We start from the raw sequence: 25,092 nt of genomic DNA, 5'->3' as shown, positions 1-25,092 counted from the left end.
GTAGTTTTGGGATATTCTGGGTCATCTAAACTGTTCTTGAGTTCAGAACTGGCGGAACTTTTTTTGTTACGTATATTTTATTTATATTCACAGCATCTCCTGGACCAACCAACCAACCTGGGCGAACCAAGACCAACTATCATTGTAAAATAGTTATGGGATATTTTGAATCAACCAAACTGTCCTTGATTTCAAGACTTGAGTTCTACAGCTGCTAAAGTAACCTTTTCTGTCACACTCATTACATCTCTCGGAAGACCAACAAACACCGCAAGACAGCTTTGATATCCCTAGCAGCACACATGTTTCACATAGGTTACTGCAACTCTTATGTGACCAGGTTTAGTCACATTCAAGTTGCTGCAACCATTTTTGTCTGACTTGTGCTGCTTGGGATAATTTGAGTCATCCAAACTGCCTTTGAGTTCAAAGCTTGCGATCTACAGTCATGACAGTAGCTTTTTTGTCACTCAAAGCTCCGATATATATCCGATCTAGCGGCGTTTTTTATTTGTAATGAATTTCCCTCTTTTCCGATGTGTATTGACCTTCAAAGCGAATAAAGGAAGTTTGAACGAAAAAAAAATTGTAGCTGTACATCTACAGTCCTGAACTCAAGTGTAGTTTGGATACCCTAGGGCGTCCAAGGGATATTAAAAAGTAGATTGTTTACCGCAGTACCTCTATAGGTACGTTTGAATGATAATCTAATCAATACAGATGCTGCTAATGTACTGAATATTTTCTGTTTCCGAACTCTGCTATGTTCAGGACGTTCTAGATTGTTGTAAGGCTTCAAACGCCCATACCTGATATTATTTCCTGATAGGGGAGTTAAGGAGAATATAGTGTTCAAGCAAAAAACAGTGTTTACTTTTGTGCATGCGAATATATTCTTTTGGGATCTTGGCCATGGGTTAAAATAAGTTAGATGTTTTTTTTTCCTATGTAAATGCTAGAAAATCCATTTAAGGATAGAGCTTTAACTACGGGTTTTTTGCTACTTTGTGAAATATAGCCATTTTAGAATCGTTCACGTAGCGGCAGCAAGAGATTTTGGTTTTACATAAAACGCGAGGTTTTATTTGAAAACATATGTATTTTGAGATGTTTTCTGGTTTTACACTGTTAGGTGGATAGATTTAGCCAAAAAATTGCATTTTCCTGCATAATTGGCAATTATTACTTCATCCTAGGTATATCAGGGCCAAATAACCGCAAAAAATAGTTTTGGCCAAGGATTGGCTTATTTACTCCTATGTGCGGCGGACAGGTCTACTCCCAAATAGTTTTAGGCTTGACTGACATTATGCATATATTTGAATGTCTATAGTTTCCGCGCAGGGTTTGCAGAAATCGCTCTCAATAGCTAACGAACAGCGATAAAAAATAGGCACAAACTGTTCCGAATCATAACAAGCCATGATAACTAATTTATCAAACTCGTATACAAGTGCAAAAAACCAGGATCGGGGAACTAGTTTTAAAACGCGCCAGTCAGCTAATACGAGCCATTGCATTTTCTGTGTTAATATGTTAAATGAAGTTAGAAAACCGATAGTAGCTGAAGTCCAAACAAGTTTCAGATCAACATATTAAAAATAATGGCACAAGCAAGAGATAAGAGTAGATATACAGCAGTTTCAGTGTACTAAAAAATTGTGAGCGCCGTTTTGTGCCGGCACAAGTTACACGATTCTGAAACATCCCTAGAAAAAACACATTTTCTCAAATAACTTTTCAATTTTAAGAGATAGAGCTTTGCAATGTTCTACAAAAAACCTGTATTTTTGTTAGCCAAACAAATTTGTAAAAGATGGTAAAGATGCCTAAAACATAGAAAAAAAGTTAAGCTCAAAAAACTGATTTCAGGGACCTTCCAAAGATCTCTTTGGAAAAGTGGCTTTAAATACCATTCACAACAACTTTTCTGAAGACACTAGGCCCATATCTGGTTGCGATAGTTAAGAAAAATTTTATCACACTTTTAGGTGGATTAATCATTTTACAGATTTTCTCAAAAAAAGGCCCTTTCCATATCTAACGTCTTCTCCAAACAAACTACAGCGAAAAAATCAACAGAAAAAATGCTAGCGCACGAAATCGACAAAGGGCAACACTGTGGAGTGATGTCCTGTATCGAATATTGCAAAATTTCAGGTGAAGTTGTATTTTCTCTCCATCCAATCTTCATTGTTCGATACTAAGGGATTTATTCTAATAATTTTTAGAATACTCAGGTGTCCTATTATATCACCTCCGAAGAGGTTTATGGATCGCTTTATCCTTAAACCACACTTCTCCGCTTCTAGTTATATTAACTGATACAAAGGGAGCAGATAGAGTAATGCTTCCAGTCAGTGCTTCCGTTGATGTGCTGCCCATTGAAACAGTAATTGAAAGAGTTGCTAATCTTTGAAGTTTTTCCAACATTCTTTGAGCCTTTACTGCCCATGATCGCATATTTGTAACATTTGCGTTTTTGTAGATTTTAAGATAGGCTCATGAATCATCAAATTAATAATTTTTACAGTTGACCAGGTGACATAAGAAAGTTTGTTTCAAAAAACTCGAAAAAACTACCAAGTTGTTTTGTAACATTAAGGTCACTCCTGACGGAATCCAAGTTCCAAAGTGCTCGCGTTTTCGGGGGCACACCACTCGATTCAAAGGCGGCGCACAACTGTCATTTTTGTTGATTTAGCTTTGCTGCGTCGCAGCATGCGTGAAATAATAAAAATGACAGTTGTGCGTTGCTTCCGCATCGAGTGGTGTGCCTCCGAAAACGCGAGCACTTTTGTACTTGGATTCCGTCAGGAGTGACCTTAAGCAAAGTGACCGCATAACCGTAACACTGAAAAACTTTATTGCCGGTACGCCATGCGCTATGTACAAAGGATTTCGCAATTAGTTTGCAGTCAAATACCTAGTGATGGAAATATTTCTACCGAAGATTCCAACTGGATAAAGTGATTGTGCAATTCTTGGAAATTTTTAGAAATTCATTGAGATTTCTCGCTTAACCTTTCAAAAGGACCTAAGTAGCATTTTTTTTCATAAATTAATCTGAATAGCGCAATCAACAGAACAACATGAAAGTTATTGATTGCAGTATTCAAATTAGTTCATGAAAAAAATGTTACTTAGGTCCTTTTGAAAAGTTAAGCGAGATTTGCATACTTATGCGTATCACAAACATCATCCTTCAATTCCTCCCATCCCTAATTTTTTCGATTGTTACAAATATGCGATCATAGGCAGTTTACCTTTTTCGATTTCGACACCAGACCAATGAGGCATAGGTTATTCTTGGCCTCACAATCGTTAAATAAATCCAATAGATCATTTTCGGCTTGAGACCCCACTGCTTACCAAATGATCTTTTGCATATCCATCCAGAGAGCATTTTGTTGCTTTTTTATAGCTTATGCTCCAGGTGCGTATTCCAGTTTAGTTTACTGTCAAGACTCGAAGGTGTTTGACTGTATTAAAGAATAGCAACTCTAGTAGAATATTTCAAGAAATTTACGTATGCCAAGGCAGAGAAATTGAAAAACCTTGGTGACGGTTTTCCAATAAATTGGTTAGTAATAAATCTCATAATCTGCTACACTTCTCCGAAAGAAAAATACACTTACAGTCACTGCTTTTCTGGAGACGTAAACATGCAATGGTATTGTTTTAATTCAACTCCATTCCCCACGGGTTATGTTTCGAACAGATTCTGTGCCGCCATCATCACCAGAACACATGCATATCAAAGCAACTGCACGTCCCATGGGAACAAAACTCTCCCAAGGTAATAGAGCTCCCATTGAAGTGAGTTTGATTGAAATTTCAATTAATTCCCCGTTCACTCGTCCTCGTCGGTGGTACTCGGCGTGCGAACGTGTGGCCTGATGCTCTACCAAGTCTCTAAAGGTCGACTAAAGGGAATCAGATACCTGGTAGGGCTTCACAATGCTTGTCACTTGTCACTAGCATTAACTCATTATTTCCCGTCCCGTACATTGCTGCTCCGTGCTCAATCGATGTATCTTCTCATTTAACCCTTCTATCTGCACCCTCTTCTCTCTCTCGCACAGGTAAGGAGCAGTGCCGAACGCCAGACTCACCGGAAGGAGCCCGAGTGGTGGCGCCACGGTCGCCGATTTCGCCTCAGGTGTCACAGCATCACAGCAGTCTGGTGCCCCAGCCGAGATCCGGCGGTGCTGGCAGTGGCACTGGGTCATCATCACAAGTCGCAGCAACCCGCAACGGGAGCTCATCGCCACCGGGCGAGGCTCGGGTGCTGAACGGTAGCGGCGGAAGTGGGGGCGGCAGCGGTGGAGGGGGAGGCAGCCTGGGATCGATTACGCCGCCCCCCGTCATTACTTCCGCTTCGGCAGTGGCAGCAGCAGCAGCCGCAGCGGCACAGCAGGACACAGCCAAGCTGCTCAAGATACGGCGCTTCCTCGGCGCGCTGGTGCAGTTCGGACAGGACACCAATGTGGACATTGGGGATCGGGTGCGCTCGCTGGTTCTGTCGTTGGCGGTGAGTTGCGCTTTAGCGATTGATGTTTTTCCGTAGGAATAGTGAATTGTCTTGAAACTGATTTCATGAGATAGAATTAATGAACGGACAAAAGATTTTGATTTCAGATTTTTGCTTTATCCCTTCAATATTTTGACTCAATATTTTTTCATCTACCTACATCCAAATCAATCATAAACCCAATTTTTTGTTTCGCAATTCCAGAGCAATGGCCTAACTGTGGAAGAGTTCCAAATTGCCGTGCAGGAGGCAACCAACTTTCCCCTTCGATCGAACGTGGTTCCGTTCCTAAAATCGCATGTTCCGGTACTACAACGGGAAATCACCATCCTTTCCAGAGCCAGCAAGCAGGTGAGTAATCCACGTTTTGCGGCTGTTTGGCGAAGAAGGGGTTTGGAAAGGAACACAATTGTTCTTTGGCGAACAATCACAAACAAAACAAGCGTCGAAGCTTCTCCGTTCGTTCAGTTTGACCTAAATAGGTCATCGTCGTCTTCGTCGGTTCGCCCGTTGCTCCTTCAATATTTAGTTGGTCCGTTCGGCACAGATAGGTACTTATCCTATTCATGCTTGCTCGCCCCGAATGAATGAGTCGGGGGCTTCAAGTCCGGTTGGTTCTATAAGGAACCTGGGAACGGAAGCAAATGACACAAACAAGAATCGTCTCTCTACCAACATCGCTCCACCGCCGCCGCCGTAGTTCTACGTGGATGGTGTGTAGAGAGGCTACGACGTGCTTGCTGCTACTGTTGATGCTGCTATTTTTGGATGTTGCTTATGGGGTTGGCGTGTAGAGAGAGGAGTGTATTTTTGAGTACTTTTACGCACAAGAATACCGTGGGAATAAACCTGATGCTCTGTTGTTGCTTGTGGAATTTTAAGTTGTCGGTTGGATTATTTTTCGCTTTTTTGTTCAGTTTTTGAGGCTTACCAGAAAGCTTCTACGAGCAAGAAACGCAAGACAAACAAACACAAATAGCGTAAGGACAAAGCCGGTGTTATTATTGCTTTAAGGTATTGGGACCAACGCTGGTGAAGCATTAAGTGATCCAATTCAGTGATGTAGCAAGCTCAAAAAGGATTCATCTTTCAGGGAAGTTGAGGTAAAATTCTGAAATTAGAAAGAAACGACTTCATATTTGCCAAAATTAACAAAGAAAATACTAAACAAACTATATTTACCACAAAAGTTCAACTCAATAGACGCAGTGGTTCTACGCCCCAACAAAAAAAAACTGTATACAAAACCTAATTGGAGAGTAAAAAATTCAAAACCAAATTTTATAAACCAGAGCGTAACTACAAACTGAAACCTTTGTATGTTGAAATGTTTAGGTTTTTGCGCCAATGTACAGAGTGAATTTTATTCAATTATTTATCCATTTAAAACATATACCTTACTTGCATCATTTGCTGTTAGATAATAAAACTCAATGGAAAACAAATAAAATCTCTAAATTCCGCTATCTGAGTCATCGTCATCGCTATCGTTATTTAGAAAGCAGGATCAAGCAATCTACAAAGCCAGCACGTGTTGCCTGTCTTCCATCTAGAACAGTAACTACTCGCACACGTGCTACTGGCATCAGAATGGAGCTTAAAAACGATGCTAAAATTCGCCGCCACTATTTGCAATGCTTTTCATTGACCGGATCAGTTCGGTGTGGGGGCTCACCAAGTTGAAAAGAACTAAATGTACGGACTTGTTCGCCATCGGCATCGTCGTCGTCATCGTGGTATTTGTTTCCCACATATTTCGAATGCTCAAAAACTGCAAGGGTTGTTGATGGGGGAGGGAGGCCCGGTGCTCAGACCTGCTTTGACGAACCGGATGCTGATGGCGTTGAAATACGAATGATGAACTGTTTCGTTCTTGTGTTCTGCAGCAGCCGGCGGTGTTGCACGCGCGGTGAACGACAAGAAAACGGATCCAAACATCGTTCTGCGCTAATACAGAGACTACGGAACGAACTGCGGAACACTCAGGATTTGAAAGTTTTGCCCTACGCCATTTCGGACCGGCTGGTCAAATGCACAAGAATTGGAACCTGGATTAATTCATCTTCGGTGGATTGGAATTATTCTTATAGTTGCACATTTCGATTCGATTCATTTGAATAAAAATAGGCTTCAATAAAGTAGCTTATTCAGCCTGAATTGTTTGTTGGAGAACTACTGGAACCCTTGTTGTGTAAGGTATGCTCGATCATACAAAACAATATTTGTTCAACAAAATACATCTTTCAGAAAATAAGGGAATTGTTCCTTAGGAATTCAAGAAATTGCTCCCCTAGCAGCACAAGTTAGACTTATTTGGTTGCTGCAACAAAAATGTAACCAAATTTATTTATATATAGGATGCAGAAACCACATGTGTGCTGCTTGGGTCTTAGAACTTCTTCGGCAGTACGTACTAGAATATTTCGTTCTGAAAATATTTCAGAATTTCATTTAAAAATTGTTTGGAAACTCAATAATATTCTTTTAAACTCTTTATTAGTTCATACGCTAGTACGTCTACTTTTAGAATTTTCACAGAAACTGTTTTAGGAAGTCCATCGAGGAATCCACACGAAATTCGTTCAAGAATTTATATAAAAAAAATCTTCTGTATTTCAAACCAGGAAAGCGAATTTCTTCACAAAATACTTCATGCATTGATCATCAAAATCTCAATCATCATCAAAATTTCTAAAGAAGTCTCTGAACAAAAAGTGCGAGAATTTTCTGAAAAATTTCGTGAGGGTTTCGAAGTGAATTCTTGAAGAAATTCTGAAGGTGTTTTGAAAAAAAAATTGGAAGGATTCTTTAAAAAAAATCCGGAATATTAAGTACCAGAATAATTTATTTACGATCGACTTTCCGGGAGAATCCTTGGAAAAATTTTGAGGAAAAAAATGTAGAACGATTCCCAGAGGAATGCGCTTAAGATTTTCTAGATCTAGATTTCGCAATTAAAGAAGAAGCTTAAAGAATTTCCGGGAGGTGGAGAAATCCTATGAGTAATTTTTCAAGAAGTTACATGACTTCTCAGGAATTTCTTGAGCAAATATTCTGAAGCATTTACATAGGAACCTCTGAAGGAATTCCAGTACAATTTTTGAAGGAATTATCGGAAGAATTCGTGGAAGCACTACCGAAGAAATTCCTGGAGGAACTCCTGGAGGAGCTTCCTTACGAATGCCTGGAAAAACTTTTGGAAGACCGGAGGAATTACGGGAGGTATTCCTGGAGGAACTTCCGGAGGAATTCCAGGAGGAATTGCAGGAGGAACTTCCGGAGAAATTCCTGGAGCACCTCCGGAGGAATTCCATAAGCAACTTCCGGAAGAATTACAGAAGGATCTTCCGGAGGAATTCTTGGAGGAACTTCCGGAGGAACTCCAGGAGAAACTTCCGGAGAATTTCCAGGAGAAACTATTCCTGGAGGAACTTCCGGAGGAATTGCAGGAGGAACTTCCGGAGAAATTCCTGGAGCACCTCCGGAGGAATTCCATAAGCAACTTCCGGAAGAATTTCAGAAGGATCTTCCGGAGGAATTCTTGGAGGAACTTCCGGAGGAATTCGTGGAGGAACTTCCGGAGGAATTCCTGGAGGAACTTCCGGAGGAATTCCTGGAGGAACTTCCGGAGGAATTCCTGGAGGAACTTCCGGAGGAATTCCTGGAGGAACTTCCGGGGGAATTCCTGGAGGAACTTCCGGAGGAATTCCTGGAGGAACTTCCGGAGGAATTCCTGGAGGAATTTCCGGAGGAATTCCTGGAGGAACTTCCGGAGGAATTCCTGGAGGAACTTCCGGAGGAATTCTGGAGGAACTTCGGAGGAATTCCTGGAGGAACTTCCGGAGGAATTCCTGGAGGAACTTCCGGGGGAATTCCTGGATGAACTTCAGAGGAATTCCTGGAGGAACTTCCGGAGGAATTCCTGGAGGAACTTCCGGAGGAATTCCTGGAGGAACTTCGGAGGAATTCCTGGAGGAACTTCCGGAGGAATTCCTGGAGGAACTTCCGGAGGAATTCCTGGAGGAACTTCCGGAGGAATTCCTGGAGGAACTTCCGGAGGAATTCCTGGAGGAACTTCCGGAGGAATTCCTGGAGGAACTTCGGAGGAATTCCTGGAGGAACTTCCGGAGGAATTCCTGGAGGAACTTCGGAGGAATTCCTGGAGGAACTTCCGGAGGAATTCCTGGAGGAACTTCTGGAGGAATTCCTGGAGGAACTTCGGAGGAATTCCTGGAGGAACTTCCGGAGGAATTCCTGGAGGAACTTCCGGAGGAATTCCTGGAGGAACTTCCGGAGGAATTCCTGGAGGAACTTCGGAGGAATTCCTGGAGGAACTTCCGGAGGAATTCCTGGAGGAACTTCCGGAGGAATTCCTGGAGGAACTTCCGGAGGAATTCCTGGAGGAACTTCCGGAGGAATTCCTGGAGGAACTTCCGGAGGAATTCCTGGAGGAACTTCCGGAGGAATTGCTGGAGGAACTTCCGGAGGAATTCCTGGAGGAACTTCCGGAGGAATTCCTGGAGGAACTTTCGGAGGAATTCCTGGAGGAACTTCCGGAGGAATTCCTGGAGGAACTTCCGCAGGAATTCCTGGAGGAACTTCCGCAGGAATTCCTGGAGGAACTTCCGCAGGAATTCCTGGAGGAACTTCCGCAGGAATTCCTGGAGGAACTTCCGCAGGAATTCCTGGAGGAACTTCCGCAGGAATTCCTGGAGGAACTTCCGCAGGAATTCCTGGAGGAACTTCCGCAGGAATTCCTGGAGGAACTTCCGCAGGAATTCCTGGAGGAACTTCCGCAGGAATTCCTGGAGGAACTTCCGCAGGAATTCCTGGAGGAACTTCCGCAGGAATTCCTGGAGGAACTTCCGCAGGAATTCCTGGAGGAACTTCCGGAGGAATTCCAGAAGGAACTTCCGGAGGAATTCCTGGAGGAACTTCCGTAGGAATTCCTGGAGGAACTTCCGTAGGAATTCCTGGAGGAACTTCCGTAGGAATTCCTGGAGGAACTTCCGTAGGAATTCCTGGAGGAACTTCCGTAGGAATTCCTGGAGGAACTTCCGGAGGTATTCGTGAATTCCTGGGGGAACTTCCGGAGGAATTCCTGGGGGAACTACCGAGGGAATTCCTGGGGGAACTTCCGATGGAATTCCTGGGGGAACTTCCGAGGGAATTCCTGGGGGAACTTCCGAGGGAATTCCTGGAGGAACTTCCGGAGGAATTCCTGGAGGAACTTCCGGAGGAATTCCTGGAGGAACTTCCGGAGGAATTCCTGGAGGAACTTCCGGAGGAATTCCTGGAGGAACTTCCGGAGGAATTCCTGGAGGAACTTCCGGAGGAATTCCTGGAGGAACTTCCGGAGGAATTTCTGGAGGAACTTCGGAGGAATTCCTGGAGGAACTTCCGGAGGAATTCCTGGAGGAACTTCCGGAGGAATTCCTGGAGGAACTTCCGGAGGAATTTCTGGAGGAACTTCCGGAGGAACTTCCGGAGGAATTCCTGGAGGAACTTCCGGAGGAATTCCTGGAGGAACTTCCGGAGGAATTCCTGGAGGAACTTCCGGAGGTACTTCCGGAGGATTCCTGGAGGAACTTCCGGAGGAATTCCTGGAGGAACTTCCGGAGGAATTCCTGGAGGAACTTCCGGAGGAATTCCTGGAGGAACTTCCGGAGGAATTCCTGGAGGAACTTCCGGAGGAATTCCTGGAGGAACTTCCGGAGGAATTCCAGGAGGAACTTCCGGAGGAATTCCAGAAGGAACTTCGGAGGAATTGCTGTAGGAATGGAGCCATTTCAGGAGGAATTCCTGGAGGAACTTCCGGAGGAATTCCTGGAGGAACTTCCGGAGGAATTCCTGGAGGAACTTCCGGAGGAATTCCTGGAGGAACTTCCGGAGGAATTCCTGGAGGAACTTCGGAGGAATTCCTGGAGGAACTTCCGGAGGAATTCCTGGAGGAACTTCCGGAGGAATTCCTGGAGGAACTTCCGGAGGAATTCCTGGAGGAACTTCGGAGGAATTCCTGGAGGAACTTCCGGAGGAATTCCTGGAGGAACTTCCGGAGGAATTCCTGGAGGAACTTCCGGAGGAATTCCTGGAGGAACTTCCGGAGGAATTCCTGGAGGAACTTCCGGAGGAATTCCTGGAGGAACTTCCGGAGGAATTCCTGGAGGAACTTCCGGAGGAATTCCTGGAGGAACTTCCGGAGGAATTCGTGGAGGGACTGCCGGAGGAGTGCGTGGAGGAAGGTGCGGAGGAATTCCTGGAGGAACTTCCGGAGGAATTCCTGGAGGAACTTCCGGAGGAATTCCTGGAGGAACTTCCGGAGGAATTCCTGGAGGAACTTCCGGAGGAATTCCTGGAGGAACTTCCGGAGGAATTCCTGGAGGAACTTCCGGACGAATTCCTGGAGGAACTTCCGGAGGAATTCCTGGAGGAACTTCCGGAGGAATTCCTGGAGGAACTTCCGGAGGAATTCCTAGAGGAACTTCCGGAGGAATTCCTGGAGGAACTCCTGGAGGAACTTCCGGAGGAACTCCTGGAGGAACTTCCGGAGGAACTCCTGGAGGAACTTACGGAGGAATTCCTGGAGGAACTTCCGGAGGAATTCCTGGAGGAACTTCCGGAGGAATTCCTGGAGGAACTTCCGGAGGAATTCCTGGAGGAACTTCCGGAGGAATTCCTGGAGGAACTTCCGGAGGAATTCCTGGAGGAACTTCCGGAGGAATTCCTGGAGGAACTTCCGGAGGAATTCCTGATGGGACTTCCGGAGGGATGCCTGGAGGAACAGCGGGGGGATTGCCGGGAGGAACTTCAGGAGGAATTCCTGGAGGAACTTCCGGAGGAATTCCTGGAGGAACTTCCGGAGGAATTCCTGGAGGAACTTCCGGAGGAATTCCTGGAGGAACTTCCGGAGGAATTCCTGGAGGAACTTCCGGAGGAATTCCTGGAGGAACTTCCGGAGGAATTCCTGGAGGAACTTCCGGAGGAATTCCTGGAGGAACTTCCGGAGGAATTCCTGGAGGATCTTCCAGAGGAACTTCCGGGAGAATATCTGGAGGAACTTCCGGAAGAATTCCTGGCGGAACTTCCGGAGTTATTCCTGGAGAAACTTCCTGAGGAATTCCTGGAGGAACTTCCGCAGGAATTCCTGGAGGAACTTCCGCAGGAATTCCTGGAGGAATTTCCGCAGGAATTCCTGGAGGAATTTCCGCAGGAATTCCTGGAGGAATTTCCGCAGGAATTCCTGGAGGAATTTCCGCAGGAATTCCTGGAGGAACTTCCGCAGGAATTCCTGGAGGAACTTCCGCAGGAATTCCTGGAGGAAATTCTGCAGGAATTCCTGGAGGAACTTCCGCAGGAATTCCTGGAGGAACTTCCGCAGGAATTCCTGGAGGAACTTCCGCAGGAATTCCTGGAGGAACTTCCGCAGGAATTCCTGGAGGAACTTCCGCAGGAATTCCTGGAGGAACTTCCGCAGGAATTCCTGGATGAACTTCCGCAGGAATTCCTGGAGGAACTTCCGCAGGAATTCCTGGATGAACTTCCGCAGGAATTCCTGGAGGAACTTCCGCAGGAATTCCTGGAGGAACTTCCGCAGGAATTCCTGGAGGAACTTCCGCAGGAATTCCTGGAGGAACTTCCGCAGGAATTCCTGGAGGAACTTCCGCAGGAATTCCTGGAGGAACTTCCGCAGGAATTCCTGGAGGAACTTCCGCCGGAATTTCTGGAGGAACTTCCGGAGGAATTCCTGGATGAACTTCCGCAGGAATTCCTGGAGGAACTTCGGCAGGAATTCCTGGAGGAACTTCCGCAGGAATTCCTGGAGGAACTTCGGCAGGAAATCCTGGAGGAACTACCGCAGGAATTCCTGGAGGAACTTTCGCAGGAATTCCTGGAGGAACTTCCGCAGGAATTCCTGGAGGAACTCTCGGAGGAATTTCTGGAGGGGGAAGGGTCATTTGGACGAAACCCATTCGGCTGAATTCCACTAGGTCGAAACTCATTTGGCCGAATGGGACTTTTGGCCGAAAGGGTCATTTGGCCGAAAGGGTCATTTGGCTGAAAAGGTCAGTTGGCCGAAAGGGTCATTAGGCCGAAATGGTCATTCGACCAGGGTCATTAGGCCGAGAGGGTCATTTGGCCAAAAGGGTCATTTGGCCGAAAGGGCCGTTTGGCTGAAAAGATCTATACCATTCCCATTGGAGATCACCTTACACTTGATCTTGAGAAGCTTCCTGTTTGTAACATGTGGCGTGGCCCTTACATGTGGCCCAGGCTGTGGTTAATCTTTTCAGTAATCTTCTAAGAGTTTTTATTATTATGCATTTAACTTCATGCAAAATAATACATACCCATCTCATCAATCAAAGCTGAAGAATGAGAACTTTTCAAAGAATGAGTAATAACTTGTAATTGAAGAAGAATATGGTGCAGAAGAAGATAAATGCCTTTCGTACCAAGTATTTACAATCACAAACAACCAATCTTTTGCATTTGAGCAATTAAATAAAATGCATTGCAATTTTTATTTCGTAACGACGCGACATTTATAAACGGTTTCAATACTCTCAATGTCTAAGAATAGTAATAAAAAGCGTTTGGTTATGGTGATTTTTCTTTTCCTCAGCCGAGCCCGGTCCGCCGGATGGAAAACGTTTCCTCCACCTCCGCCCTTCCCAATCATCGACGAACGCGATTTTAGGAATGGGAGTCGTCCAAGTCTGCTGCTCACTTGAAGTTGGAATGGGGTGCATGTGCTGTTTTTAAGTGCCGTTCTCTGTTTCATCCAATCGACCAACCGACCAGCTCGCAACGGACCAAGCTTTTGTTTCAACATGTGTGCATGGATGGGAGCCATTTTTGCGACTCCTACAACCTACCCCCAATCGTAGACTCTTATACGGAACGGATCGGATTAGCTTTGACAGCACTTCATCATTATTGTGTGTACCAGCTGGTGGCTGTTTATAGTTTTTCCCAGCTCAGCTCACCAGTCCGGTGGTGGTACGGGCTGTCGTCGTCTTTATCGGATTTGGAATAGTGCGTTCTTTCCGAATGATTGGATTCGAAATGTTGAATCGAAGCTACTATAGAACTGGACGTTGGCTACAACACAATGCTTTTCTCTGGTCATTGCAGACTCCCTCGCAGTATGTCCGCTCGAATGAAACCAGTGTGATGGAGTACGTCCAGAATCTCGCCGACACAGCCGATATCTTCCTATCACACGAAGGCTACAGCTCAACGACACCGATCCCGGCACCCAGTGTCAACGGATTGGGACTCAAACGACGAGCGTCCGATAAGTAAGCTCTTTTTCTATCACTCTCTCCCCCAATTTGATGACCCATCATGGAGTGTTATTTCATCTGTTTTCCTATGTGTCGAAACAGCTTATACGATACTCACCCATCGGGACCGCCGGAATGGGCCGACTACGTACTACCACCGACCAAACGTCCGCACCCGTCACTACTGCTGGCTTCCGGAACTCCACAGCTCTATCCCACACATCCGGCCCTGTTCGAGTACCAGAACGGAGGGCTTCATCCACATTCCGAGGGATTGGTAAGTAGTTGGTCTAAATAAATAGAATGTTCTTATTTCTCACATGTAAATCTAACTTGACTAAATCACGTATGATTTTTCGAACATTCTAGCATTCCATTCACCGAGACGAGCGTGACCTGCGAATACCCTCCGGCGATAGTCACCGGCCGCCGAGAATTCCTCCAGGAGGTGGAAGTGGTGGCGGAGGAGGTGGTAGTGGAGGTGGTGGTGGCAGCAGTAACAGTGTCATTGGGGCTGCCCCTACCAGCGCCGGAAGTGTATCCGGCGCTGGTGGTGGGGGCGGTGGCGGTGAAGAAGAATGGAAAAACATCCACACCATGTTGACGTGCATATCGGCGATGGTTGAGAAGACAAAGCGCGCCATTTCGATCCTGCAGCAGCGAGGAATCGAGACGCACCAGGCTCGTGACCACCAGGATAACTCGATAGCGGATATTAAGAGGCAGACGGAGGAAAAGATTGCCGAGTTCCGACGGAGTGCCGAGGAGTCGGTTAATCAGGTGAAGTTTGGTGAAGTAAATGTGGAAATGAGGGCCACCATTAATAACTTTTAATCGCAGGTCAAACGACAAGCGGTGATCGAGATTCAACGGGCGGTTGCGGCAGCGGAAGCGAGAACCATCGAGATGTTCGCCCAGGAACGGCTAAAGATGGAAAAGATGTTCACCGACATCCACCGGGGTGGAGGCTCCGATCCGGATGTGGACGGCCCAACCGGTGGCAGCCAGAACGTTAGTACTCTTGTAATAGCGTCCACCTTGGGTGTAATACAGAGCGTAGCTCTCTAAATCCCAGTTGTTATCTGCTTACAGGCGTGCTGGAATTGTGGTCGAAAAGCTAACGAGACGTGCTCGGGATGCAACCTAGCCCGGTATTGTGGATCTTTCTGTCAGCACAAGGACTGGGACCAGCACCATCAGGTAATTGAATGTTGGTTAAGGCGGTAAAATTCACGATCCGGACTCTCCAGATAAGAACTTCATATCCATTGGGGCTGCCGAGTTGGAGTTTGTCCAAAGAAAATCTAAAAAACAAATTAATGTCAAGAAAACTATTTTGAGCTTTTTAGTGGAATGTCTTCACTTGTCATAAGACGAGTTTGTATTGTTCCCATTGAATTCCACCACTTAATTGTATCTTGACAGATACGTATTTCTACCTCAACAGTAAGGCCGTCTTCAGTGTCTCGTACTTGACTCGACTTAATGTCTCTTAACTTAATGTCTCCAAAGTTTTTTTTTGCTTTTGGTCAGCAGATTTTTATGACATTTTTTCACCATTTTTCATATATCTTTATCTGGTTAATCTCTAACCACCAAAACCATCAATAATTTGTGATCAAAATTTCCATGTGTTTCAGGAATTTCAGAGTTTATACATTTTTTTGTCTTTCTCGTACAGCAAAGTTTTACCGAAAGGCTATCATTTCACTCCAAAAACAAAGTTTTTTTGTTATTTGATTGATTTTTCGAAGAGTATTCTATAAAACTCGTAAAAATCTTTTCGCACAAAATCCGCCAAAATATTTTCCCCAACACGTTTTCTACAAGAAAACTTCCGAAAAAGGCAAGAACATTTTCAAAAGAGAACCCGAACCCGAGTAGCCAAACCAAAGACAAAAAGTCAGACAAAAATTGTTTTTCAATTCAATTGCAAATTCATTGTGACGAAATCTGGCCACATAGAAGTTGCAGCAACATATGTGGAACATATGTATAGGAAACATAGGGCTGACTAGAGGCCTTGATATTATAAATTCAGTAGAAAACCGAATTATAGCCGCTATCGAAATTGGATTTATCTCACAATCCATACGTTAAACCTAATTTCGGAAGTGGTGCGCTGTATAGCACATCACCAAATGAAAACAGCGCACCACTTCCGAAGTTAGGTTTAACGTATGGATTGTGAGAAAAATCCAGCTTTGTTAGCGGCTTTAACTCGGCTTTGCACTGTATCAATTCAGTAAGAGAAACGCGGATAGAAAATGTAGCTCTGCCAACACTGCAGTTAATCTTCTTCATTAGAGAACAGCACATGAAAAGGATGAAATGGATTATCCAGGTAAAATTTCACATACCATTATTTCATATGTTCGCATCACATGACAATATAATCCAATAAACAAAGCAATTGCATCATTGTTTTACATATATTATTGAAAACAAATGTAAAATGCATTCAAAATTTGTTCATTCATAAATGGTACTAAATCGAATTTAGCCGTTTTCAGTATTTGAGCCGAACTTTTTCCTGCTTGACAGGTCTCTTGCTCGATTGGCTGGTGTTTTTTGACGGTTCGATTGGCGGCACATAGGGTATCTGTTCCCATATTAATAACAGCCCGTATATTAATCCCAACCGTCGTTAAACCAAATAAAAAATCCATTTATTTACAATTTCTCACATCGTATGTACACTATAATGGATGGAACACATTCTTGAATGTTTGGAATATTATTCAAGATTTTGTTTAAGTTATTTTTTAATTCACAAAACTTGAATTATTTCAAACAAAATTATAAAACACATTTATTTTCATTTTCCTACCTCTGAGCTGTTGGTTTGATGCACTGCTCGATTGTTACTAGCAGATTCATCTGTTTTCACGATGTTGTTTTCCATTCAATTTCAACCTAAAACAATTCTATCCCTTCAAAATTCACTTCACAACACATAAAGTACATCACATTTTCACTATAAATATAATTATATTTGAAAAACCAACGCGATTTCCTATAGTTTGATGTAGGTTTCCTTCGAACAACGTCTCAATTATCCTTGTCCGTATTCCAAACTGTTTACATGGCTTGCAGTATCTGCAAGGGTTGCCGACATAGATTTTTATTTCAAAAATGCTTGAATGAACTTTTGTTGTGAAACTCATAAAAAAAATAAAAAAAATAAAATAAAATAAAAATAAAAAAAAAGGTAGGGACACGGCAGGTATTTCCGTCCATCGTCATAGGGGCTAAAACCAACGAAAGCAACGTACATTTGCTAGAACTCCACTATAGCAGAACGTTTCTCCTGAGCTTACGATTTGGTACGCATGAGTTTTACAAAAAAGCGTCTCTTATTGGTTTTCGAGACTATGACGAACAGACGAAAATACCTGCCGTGTCCCTATATCGAAAAGATAACCTATGACAAACATAAAATTATCTGATAAGTTGGAAAACTACAACAAAAACTACAATTTTGTAATTATATTTTAACTCAAATACAAAACATGGAAGAATTCGACATCACTGCAATCATATAGTTACGTATACACACAAGTAATAGTGTGCGTATTTTATGTTGGAAACAGTATTATTGATATAGGTACAGGCATAGGATTGACTGTTTTTTAATGTTATTGAAATAGGTTTATTTATTTATTATCAGACTAAGGCCGGAGTGGCCTGTGCTGCACATAAAAGTCTTCTCCATTCAGCTCGGTCCAAGGCTGCACTTCGCCAACCACGCAGTCTGCGGAGGGTCCGCAAATCGTCCTCCACCTGATCGATCCACCTTGCCCGCTGTGCCCTCGCCTTCTTGTTCCCGTCGGATCATTGTCGAGAACCATTTTCACCGGATTACTGTCCGACATTCTGGCTACGTGCCCGGCCCACCGCAGTCTTCCGATTTTCGCGGTGTGAACGATGGATGGTTCTCCCAACAGCTGATGCAACTCGTGGTTCATTCGCCTCCTCCACGTACCGTCCGCCATCTACACCCCACCATAGATGGTACGCAACACTTTCCTTTCGAAAACTCCCAGTGCGCGTTGGTCCTCCACGAGCATCGTCCAGGTCTCGTGTCCGTAGAGAACTACCGGTCTTATAAGCGTTTTGTAGATAGTCAGTTTGGTACGGCGGCGAACTCTATTCGATCAGAGCGTCTTGCGGAGTCCAAAGTACGTACGATTTCCAGCCACTATGCGTCTCCGAATTTCTCTGCTGGTATCGTTATCGGCGGTCACCAGTGAGCCCAAGTACACGAATTCTTCAACCACCTCGATTTCGTCACCACCGATAGAAACTCGTGGTGGGTGGCTCACATTGACCTCTCTTGAGCCTCTTCCTATCATGTACTTTGTGTTCGACGTGTTGATGACTAGTCCAATCCGTTTAGCTTCGCTTTTCAGTCTGATGTAGGCTTCCTCCATCCTCACAAAGTTACGTGCCATGATATCAATGTCGTTGGCGAAACCAAATAACTGGATGGACTTCGTGAAAATCGTACCACTCGTGTCAATCCCTGCCCTTCATATTACTCCCTCCAAAGCGATGTTGAATAGCAGACACGAAAGACCATCACCTTGCCGTAACCCTCTACGCGTTTCGAAGGGACTCGAGAATGCCCCTGAAACTCGAACTACGCACATCACCCGATCCATCGTCGCCTTGATTAACCGTATCATTTTATCCGGAAATCCGTTTCGTGCATTAGCTGTCATAGCTGGTCCCGATCGATTGTATCATATGCGGCTTTGAAGTCGATAAATAGATGATGTGTGGGCACGTTGTATTCGCGGCATTTCTGCAATACCTGACGTATGGCGAACACCTGGTCTGTGGTAGAGCGTTCACCCATAAATCACGCCTGATACTGCCCCACGAATTCTCTTGCAATTGGTGTTAGTCGACGGCATATAATTTGGGAGAGTACCTTGTAGGCGGCGTTCAGCAATGTGATTGCGCGGTATTTGCTACAATCCAGCTTATCGCCCTTTTTGTAGATGGGACACACGACACCTTCCATTCACTCCTGCGGCAGAACCTCATCCTCCCAAACCTTGGTAATCACCCAGTGCAGCGCTCTAGCCAGTGCTTCACCACCATGTTTAAACAGCTCTCCTGGTAGTTGGTCAACTCCAGGAGCTTTGTTGTTTTTCAGCCGGCCGATCTCCTCCTGGATTTCCTGGAGATTCGGAACCGGAAGTCGCATGTCCTGCGCGCGTGCTCCTAGGTCCATATCGCCATTCAGGTGCTCTTCGTAGTGCTGCCGCCACCTTTGGATCACCTCACGCTCGTTTGTAAGAAGGTTCCCGTTTATGTCCTTGCACATATCGGGCTGTGGCACGTGGCCCTTACGTGAACGGTTCAACTTCTCATAGAACTTTCGTGCGTTATTATCGCGGTACAGTTCCTCCGTCTCTTCACGGTCTCGATCTTCCTGCTGGCGCTTTTTCCTCCGAAAAATCGAGTTTTGTCTTTTCCGCGCCCGTTTGTATCGTGCCTCGTTCGCCCTCGTGCGGTGTTGCAGCAATCTCGCCCATGCTGCATTCTTCTCCTCAACTAACTGCTCATATTCGCCCTCATACCAGTCGGTGCATGTCAGTCGGTATTGAAATAGGTGCATGGCGGGAATGATGTTTTTTAGTTAAATACTTCTATACCGTGATAAAAATTTCATTTTTGAAGCTATTAAATAAATTGTTTTCAATTTAAAATTACGTGAGCAGAGCATAATTCGCAATTTTCGCAATCGTAAAGTGTACCCCAATATAGAAAACACAGACGTAGTCCTACGTCAAAAAAAAACAAAAACCGTGGAAATAAAACATGAGTGTCTGATCAATGTAGATCTGTAAAATAGATCGTTAAGTGAATCATAACCTAAATGCTAAAGACTGCGATGTGATCGAAGAAAAACCAGATGACAAAGGCATCGATTATCTTTTGCCTATTGTTAAAGATGCAGTTTCGGCAATAGATATACGGGGACAGATAAAAATGTTACGAAAAGTGTCGCTTTTGAAGAAATTCTGTAACCCGAGCATCTGTTCAAATTCGAAGAGCTGTTCGACAGGTTGTCTACCGATGATTTTCCGGAGTCGTGAGAAGAACTGGTGATGACATTGGAGAGTCGGCCTGATGCTGACTAGACGAGTGAGTTCGTAAACCAGAGGCTTTTGGACGAGTACCACCGACGGATGGAGAAGCAAGGAGTTAAGATGCGAAAACATAAGCCAAAGGAAAATGAAATATGTTATTGAACTTTTTGGAGGAGTGTAATCCTGTGAAACTGCTAAAAGGTTAAAAAATTGAAGCGGGCGTTTTGTTGAGAAGGAGCGCAATGGCTATAAAAAAACTCACGACTGACTGAATGAAGAACAATACTGATGCTAAGTGCCAGGTAAGTCGAGAAAACGAGGACGAAGTACCGTGCGGGACCGAAATTCGTCCACCTCATGGGATATCGATAAATTAAAGGGAGTTTAAGTTAATTAATGTAAAAATAATTCATCTTGTCCTGTTCAGATACTTGGCAGTAAGCTTTTAGGGCATAGAAATGGAAAGAAGGCTTTGAAATTAAAACAACAAAAATCAAAAACAAATCGCCACCCACCAAACGCGGAATTTGTGCCGCCATTTTGTTTTCGGGTAGAGCATAATTGCACCAAAAGTAACTGTGTTTCTTTGCTAATTGCGAATCATTACATAAGATAAGCGGAATACAAATCGAAGGGATCGCTTCTCAATGTGCGTATCGAACTAATTACAGTAGTAGCTTAGTCAATCAGACTGTTTCAATTTAAATATTTAGTTAAAAAACAGCTGTACGGATTTTGATCCTTTGATTCGAAATCCGTCCACGGTGTCCGAAAAACCCCGCCGGGAGTGTAGATCTGTTCCGTTGTTCACCGTGGAAAGGCTGTGTCTTGTATTTCCAAAAAAGGAAACCGGAGATAATTTCTTCTCTTAAAACAAAGCATTTACCCTAAAAAGACGAAATTATAGATGACTCATTCTTCAAAATCACCCATTTGCCCGGAATAAGACGAATTAGTAGACGATTTCCCTTTCTTTATCATGCTTTATATTATAGTAGACAAACCTTTCCGATCTCGCTAGGGTTTTAATTTCTCCCGGTCAAACTGTCAATCGTTTTGTTGACTGCCGCGTCGCATTCTAGATCGATTTCAGTTCGGCAGTTCAGTTCAGTTCAGAAATCATGAAACTTTGCATTTTTACAATTTTTCAACATTCTCCGTGAAGAAAAATCAAATCTCCGTAAAAAAAAACAACTCTCAGTACATATATATAAACATAGAGAATCCTACGAAAAATCGATCAGTGAGGAAATCTTGCAAATCGGTCATCCCATTCGTGAGTTTTATGGCCTCAAGTGAAACCCAAACTCATGTTTATGTATAGAGACTAGACGCACCTGCCAGATGTTGCTCGGGTTGTTTTTGTTTGGGACCCAACTGTTAATCTTTTAGTTGATTGTAGCGACGCTATCTCGACTGATTTCAGTTGGAGTTTGATGGTTTTCTTCAGAATTCATGAAAACGCAGTATATTAACATTTTTCAACTTTACTAGCGAAATGTTCTTTTCAAATATACAAACACAGCTGATCCTAAGACGAATCGATTAGTGAAAAATCTTGAAAATCGGTACACCCGATCGTAAGTTATGTTGCCTCAAAGGAAATGCAAAAAATTGATTTTTCTCCGTCCTAAATGTCAATCGTCGGCATCGCACTCTAGATCGATTTTAGCTCGAGCTTGAAGGTTTCATACAGAACTTTTGAAAAACTAATATTATTACATGTGTACCACTTTCCCAGCGAAATCTTTCATCTTTTCATATATAAAAACTCAATTGACCTCAAAACGAATCGATTAGTGGGGAAATCTTGCAAATCGATTCATCCGTTCGGGAGTTATATTACCTCAAAGGAAATGTGAACTCATTTTTATACATACATAGAAAAGAAAAAAGAAGATGGGAGAAGAAGAGTAAAAGATCGTTTTTTGTGTATGTAAGGTGCCCTAAATTCAATCAGCGAATTCAAAAGGAACATAGGAATACCGTCTTCGACATGAGGTCATACAGACTGAACATTTAACACCTTGCATGAGACAAAGGCATGACATCTAACACTCATGTCGTTCAGTGTCAACGGTGTGAACGACAATCATTCTTTCGCTAATTACTTCGAAAAATTATTTTTTGTGTAAACTACGAGGGAGATCTGTTTGGCAACAAGTCGTTCCCCCGTAAGCCATTTTGCCGAATGTCATTTTGCCAAACAATCGAAACCCATCTAGCAAAAAGTCATTCGGCCGAAAATGTCACTTGGCCGAAACGGACATACTGCCGAAATTGTCGTTCGGCCGAACTGGGAATTTGGCTAAGAAAATCGTTTGTATGAACAGGTCATTAGGCGGACAATGTTTAGCCGAATAATAATAAATGACAAAAGTCTGACACTTCTCACTGTAAAAATTGCGAAGTAAGAAGTGATAAATACGAATGGAGTAAAAAGGAGTAAGAAATGAGACGTTACTTTTCAGAAGATGCGAGAAAGTGAAAAGTGAGATGTATCACTACTCACATCTTACTTATCGCTTCTCATTCATACTTCACACTGTAAGAAATGGAAACTGAGAAGTTACATGGAAGAAAAAAAGTACCCAAAATTGAGTATTTTTAAACTTACTTTTGAGTTATTTTTTCTCTTCTTTTTCATCCACTCTTTCTTTTGTTGTCAAAAACAAAAGAGCCAAACAATCCAACGACGCCAGTTCAATACGGGAAGCCAATTTTGAGTTTTATTACCTGAGGTCGAAATTGAGTAAATTAAACTTAAATTTGGGTCACTAAATTTTTCGTTGGGTACTTTTTTAACATGGGAGTAAAGGCAAACTACTTCGACCCTACTTACTCAATTTTGGCTTCCCGTACGGATGTTCGAGGTTGGGTGAATTAAACTCACTATTGGGTAGTTTATTTCTTCCGTGTAGGAACGAGATATGATAAGTGATACGTCTCATTTCTCACTTCTCATTTCCTTCTTATCAATGAAAAAAGTGAATAAAGATTAAGATGAAATTAAGATGCTTCTTCTGCTTGGCAATTATTTGAAAAATAATATCGAAAATATCCTTAATATTTCTCAGAATATTTGTTCTTGCTTTTCAGGAATGAGTAATTTCTCTTTTGGTCACTCTAGGGATTGATACATTGCAGGCGTAAATAAACTTTGAAGTGTTTTCCTCTTTCTTCCTTCAAACAGGTCTGCGGAACGTCCCGAGCGGAGAACGCCTTCCAGAAACATGCAGCCAGCGCTCGAGCTGCTCTATCGTCACGTTCCACAACACCCCAGCAGTCCCAGAGCAGTAACAGTACAGCCAACGGGACTGCGGCCGTTGCAAAATGACGGACTAAACCACTGAAACCTAAGAAGAAATATCTATGCTAGTCAAATTAAAGCGATCGCCGTTCATCTCCCACAGGATGGAGCACTGTAGCGATGATAAGCTAACCAACCATTTATCAGTTCACATTCACCAGTTGCATCTACTCATCAACCATCATTAGTCAGGCGCTACCTATTCCTAATTTCTATGCAATAAGACTAGTTACAGAAGCCGTCAGCTATCCGGTTTCGGTTCCTTCAATTAATACTAGCCAAAAACATATGACTATGACCTGCATTTTAGAATCTTAGTTGACGAATATCCAAATGAAAAGTGCAATATAAGGTAATGAAACTAGGGAAACTATCATCAGATTAAAATTAGCTGAGAAAAGTGAAGAGTTAATTAATTCACATAGATAATACGTAGATGTGGAACTTGAAATACAAGCCCGAACACTCATTTCTATAGAATATAAAACCGATAACTCCATAGGCACCGATAGATGTTTGTTTTCCTTCGGTGGATTTCAGGAACACCCCTAGCGTACAAAATCAGAAGCACGTGCCGGGATGCGTTCTGCGCAGAATCCACGTTCATTCCTATTTCAGTTGGTGTTAGTCGGAGCACGTGCTTTTTGTTTACTAACTCGATATTCACTCAACAGGAATACCCAAACACAGTAATATAGACCGCCACCCAATACACACAGTAAATAATCTAGAAAAGAAAAGGTTTTACTTTCATTGGAACAACGCCAGTGTAGAATAATTTCAAAACAGCAAACTATCCCAAATAGCGAGGCTAGATCCCATAGATACAAGTACTCCAAAGATTAACGCTTGTTCGTTAGGTTCTTTAATTCAGTAGATGCACCACGTAATGATTACCATTCATTGGAATCTTCAATGTAGGAGGGAAAACTTATTGATAGCACAGTTACTACTTTTACCAGTAAACGTTGTTAATTATTTATTCATTGTAGTCTAAGTTTGTACAGTTTCTGCGAATCATGAGGGGGAGCCTTCACATACTCTCGATTTTACGTAATGGTGATTAGATCACTAGCAACATGTCAGTCATAAATACCGAATGGGAAAAAATAGATCACTCAATATTAAATATGAAGAGACGAATCATCGAAAAGAAAAGTGTCCGAATGGAACGATTGCATTCAAGCTGTGAATCTCACTTGCACAGGCTACTTCCATTCCAAATTTTCTGAAAGGAAGTTTAGATGATTAACCGTAGAGATTCCTTCCGCTCTGTAAATAGTTGTTCTTCTCCGTAGAGTTGTAACAGATCACGCAGACATCTAGAAGCAAAGTCTCCACATTCACGATCAATCTCACACGAAGCAAAGCAAATCACATTTAATAGACATACACGAATTTTGGAATCTATCCAATCTTGGGAGAGAATCAAAGAATAGGTAAACCTTCAGAACAAAATGGAAAATAAAGTCTTATTTGTTTCTTAAAATAAATTAAGCTTGTTTGCTTTTTGGAAAGAACATTCCGATAATGAAGGGGTTGGGAGTAGGGCTGTGATGATGTAGCATTTATCGATAATATCGATATCGGATTAATAAAATATCGAAAAGGTTTCGATATCGAGTTTTGGATATCGATATCGGATCCGATATCCGATAATTAATACAAAGATCAGAAATAAGATTTTTTCTAACATTTTGATCTTAGATAGCAAAAATGTGCTATGCAACAAATAATCAACGATTCCATGATGTAATTTAAGCTGTTTTTTAAAGCCACACTATCAACATTGTGCAAACAAAAATAATATTTATGCTTTCAGAATCATGGCTGGTACGTATTGCGATTAACATGCGC

General features: G+C 43.1%; 1 protein-coding gene across 6 annotated transcripts in view; it reads left to right on the top strand.

Annotated features, from left to right (window-relative positions):
• LOC134225355 (protein CBFA2T2) overlaps positions 1 to 24,728 on the top strand; it is a 391,241-nt gene extending 366,513 nt beyond the window's left edge. For 4 of the 6 annotated variants that reach the window (XM_062705350.1, XM_062705348.1, XM_062705349.1 and 1 more), the window contains 8 exons: positions 4,086 to 4,534; positions 4,739 to 4,885; positions 13,670 to 13,836; positions 13,924 to 14,098; positions 14,191 to 14,601; positions 14,662 to 14,844; positions 14,914 to 15,021; positions 23,119 to 24,728. In XM_062705350.1, the coding sequence (XP_062561334.1) occupies positions 4,086 to 4,534; positions 4,739 to 4,885; positions 13,670 to 13,836; positions 13,924 to 14,098; positions 14,191 to 14,601; positions 14,662 to 14,844; positions 14,914 to 15,021; positions 23,119 to 23,262 (1,784 nt within the window). In that variant the 3' untranslated portion in view covers positions 23,263 to 24,728. Of the gene's footprint in view, positions 1 to 4,085; positions 4,535 to 4,738; positions 4,886 to 13,669; positions 13,837 to 13,923; positions 14,099 to 14,190; positions 14,602 to 14,661; positions 14,845 to 14,896; positions 15,022 to 23,118 lie in introns of all 6 variants that reach the window. The other 2 variants (XR_009983226.1, XM_062705351.1) reach the window with 2 other exon arrangements.
• The last annotated feature ends 364 nt before the right edge of the window (positions 24,729 to 25,092 follow it).

Source organism: Armigeres subalbatus, chromosome 3 (genome assembly GCF_024139115.2).
Source record: "Armigeres subalbatus isolate Guangzhou_Male chromosome 3, GZ_Asu_2, whole genome shotgun sequence".
Classification (NCBI taxonomy): Eukaryota; Metazoa; Arthropoda; class Insecta; order Diptera; family Culicidae; genus Armigeres; species Armigeres subalbatus.
The sequence above is the reverse complement of the archived record's forward strand: the minus strand, read 5'-3'. Positions and strand labels throughout refer to the sequence as shown.